This window comes from Microtus ochrogaster, chromosome 1 (assembly GCF_000317375.1).
Source record: "Microtus ochrogaster isolate Prairie Vole_2 chromosome 1, MicOch1.0, whole genome shotgun sequence".
Classification (NCBI taxonomy): Eukaryota; Metazoa; Chordata; class Mammalia; order Rodentia; family Cricetidae; genus Microtus; species Microtus ochrogaster.
In genome coordinates this window covers 62,381,084-62,383,643 of record NC_022009.1, presented here as the reverse complement: position 1 = coordinate 62,383,643, position 2,560 = coordinate 62,381,084, and the positions used below count along the sequence as shown (strand labels likewise).

Below are 2,560 nucleotides of genomic sequence, written 5' to 3'. Positions count from 1 at the left end.
CAGCATCTATCCCTCTGCACACACACTACAGCATCTACCCCTCCACACACACACTCCCGTACACAGACAGCAACATAAGCCTTCTCCTCTGCCCGGCTTCTTCCAGCTCCTTGAGGTCCAGGCCAGGTTTTTAATCACTCGATGATATCCGTTATTGGCTGTTTAACCAAGCCACGATCACTTACAATGTGAGATACACCTGATCGTCTTGGCTAAATCCTACTACCTAGGAAGGCTCTCCTTTCCTTATTTAATGACTTCTCTTTTCTTTACCTGGTACTGACTCCATCCATAAAAAAACACCCCAAGGATTATAGGCGAAATGCTTTGGATCTGCTTATAAAATAATTTCTTATATTCTAAAATAACCCTCCTACTTTGGACCCAAAAAAGCTAGGAGGGCAACCTCCTCCCACCCACCATGGCCGTGCGCGGCCATGCTCCAGAGCACAGAGCCCTTTGAAGAACAGACAGATGCGGAGAAGCTGGGGCGTTTAGAGACTTACAGATGAAGGGCTTCACACTGCTGTGGATGTGTTTGTGTTGCTTGAGGCCTGACGACGTGGCAAATGTTTTACCGCACTCCGGGCAAGCATGTGCCCGGGCACCAACATGTTGAGACCGAATGTGTCGCTGAAGGTTGCTAGGGTCCGTGAAAACCTGCTAGGAAATGAGTACTGATTAATCCAGAAACTTCACTCATGAATACAAGAAAGAAGATCAGCAAGAGCCCAAGGAGAAATTTGCTTTGTCTTGTTTTGGCCTAAGACCAAAAGGAAACTGTATTTCCAAAGTGCAAGGAGCTCCTTTAAGGAGGAAACCAGGAATTACTCAGTTCTCTGCGATTGTAACGGGGAATCCATTAGTGTCAGATACTGGACCACATCATGAATGGACTATCAGGCCAGAGTCGCACAAGGCCTCCTCCAGATCACCATTAAAATTACATTTTAAAATAAAGAACATCACACACACACACACAATTTGGAAGATTTTGATGAAAGTACCCCAAATTTATTTAAATAATTTCCCTAAGAAGTTAAACTCAAACATAGTGTTTCTTCTGCAAGTTTCCAGAAATCTGGAGCTTTTCCTTTGGACATTTTACTAAATAAAAGATGAAAACCCAGTAGTGCATCCAGAAATAAAATATCCTTAAAGACTATTTCAAATGTTCCAGTTTCCACTGCCACAAAAAGCGAGAGGACTAGAAAGCGACCATTGCAGGACATCTCTGCACTCACTGTAAAGTCCAAGAACATGGAAGTTGTGGACGGCCATTGCTGTAGCTCACTCTGTGCCCCAATGGAACACTGTCGTTTCACCTGCGTGCTGTGCAGCCCTGATTGCTAAAAGCCCTGCACTGCTTGGTGAGAACCAAATTATGATTTCCACGAAGGATTAGACCGACAAACCTGAAAGTTTGGAGTCTCACACTCTTTCTGGATAAGCATTATTCAGAAGGGTTATGTGTCCTTCCTCACAAACTGCCATTAAAAGAAATAAGTAATTCACGTTGGATATAATTTTCATTTCCCATGAGGCTACACACCAACCCTACACGGGCAAGTCAGTAGCGGAACCATGAATTGACCAGGGATGTCGCACATGCAGTTCGGGAGCTCAGCATTAAGTCCCACTTCCTCTCTGACAGAAACAAAAGGGCACTCACTAAGTGTTTCTATGTGTTCTGCTAATGCCTTCTAGCACAGAACATTCACTCTGCTTTGCTGAAGGTATTTGTAGTTCCCCATCTCAAGGCTTTTTCTCTATAGTATAGCAAGCAAGGGATTAAGAGAGAGGAAATCAGGGAGAGGTGAGTAGCCTACAAATTCACTGTACCTTGGCACAGTTTTCACATTCATAGTGCTTTCCACTGTCATGTGACATCTGGTGGCGAATTAAGTTGGACTTCCAGTTAAACGCCTTGGGACATTGATCACACTTGTATTCTCTCTCCTCGGTATGTGACAACATGTGCTTCTCCAAGCTGTTAAGAGAATAATTGATTTACTGAGAGGCAGGGACAAGGAAAACATGCACAAACAGAGTTATCCTTTATTACTAATTCAATTGGCAAGGCAAGAATTGGGAGGGAAAAAAAAACTGAAGCGAGAAGGAGAGAAGAGACGGGCAGAAGCATGTGTTAGAGCGCCGAGACTGTATTTCCCACCGGTAGGAATAAATCTGACGCACCCATCAAGGATTGCCTGAATTTAGGACTATGATAAAAAATTATTTATCTATTATAGATTTCTGACATAATCTTAATAGCAAAATTGATTGGTGCTGTCTATTCAACTATAAAACATATTAATACAATGCTAAGGACATGAGGCAGGTATTCTCTCCAATATATGTAACCTCTAGATAAGACAGCATTTATATTTCTAGTCATATAGAAAAGAGAACTGAAAGTAACTTCCTATTATGGCTCTGATACAGGTGTGTGCGTGTGTGGATTGATAAATGGGGAGACAAGGGGATAGATAAGAGATGATGACGACGATAAAAGTGGTGAATGATGATGAGGATGAAAAACAGAAGACAGACAGACAGA

General features: G+C 42.6%; 1 protein-coding gene across 4 annotated transcripts in view; it reads right to left on the bottom strand.

Moving 5' to 3' along the window:
* The window catches only part of Mecom (MDS1 and EVI1 complex locus), a 273,629-nt gene that overhangs the window by 35,059 nt on the left and 236,010 nt on the right, over nucleotides 1–2,560 (bottom strand). For 3 of the 4 annotated variants that reach the window (XM_013347551.2, XM_013347560.2, XM_026782918.1), the window contains exons 5-6: nucleotides 1,843–1,990; nucleotides 507–660 (exon numbers count right to left, since the gene is read on the bottom strand). In XM_013347551.2, coding sequence (XP_013203005.2) covers nucleotides 507–660; nucleotides 1,843–1,990 — 302 coding nt within the window. Of the gene's footprint in view, nucleotides 1–506; nucleotides 664–1,842; nucleotides 1,991–2,560 lie in introns of all 4 variants that reach the window. The other variant, XM_013347554.2, reaches the window with a different exon arrangement.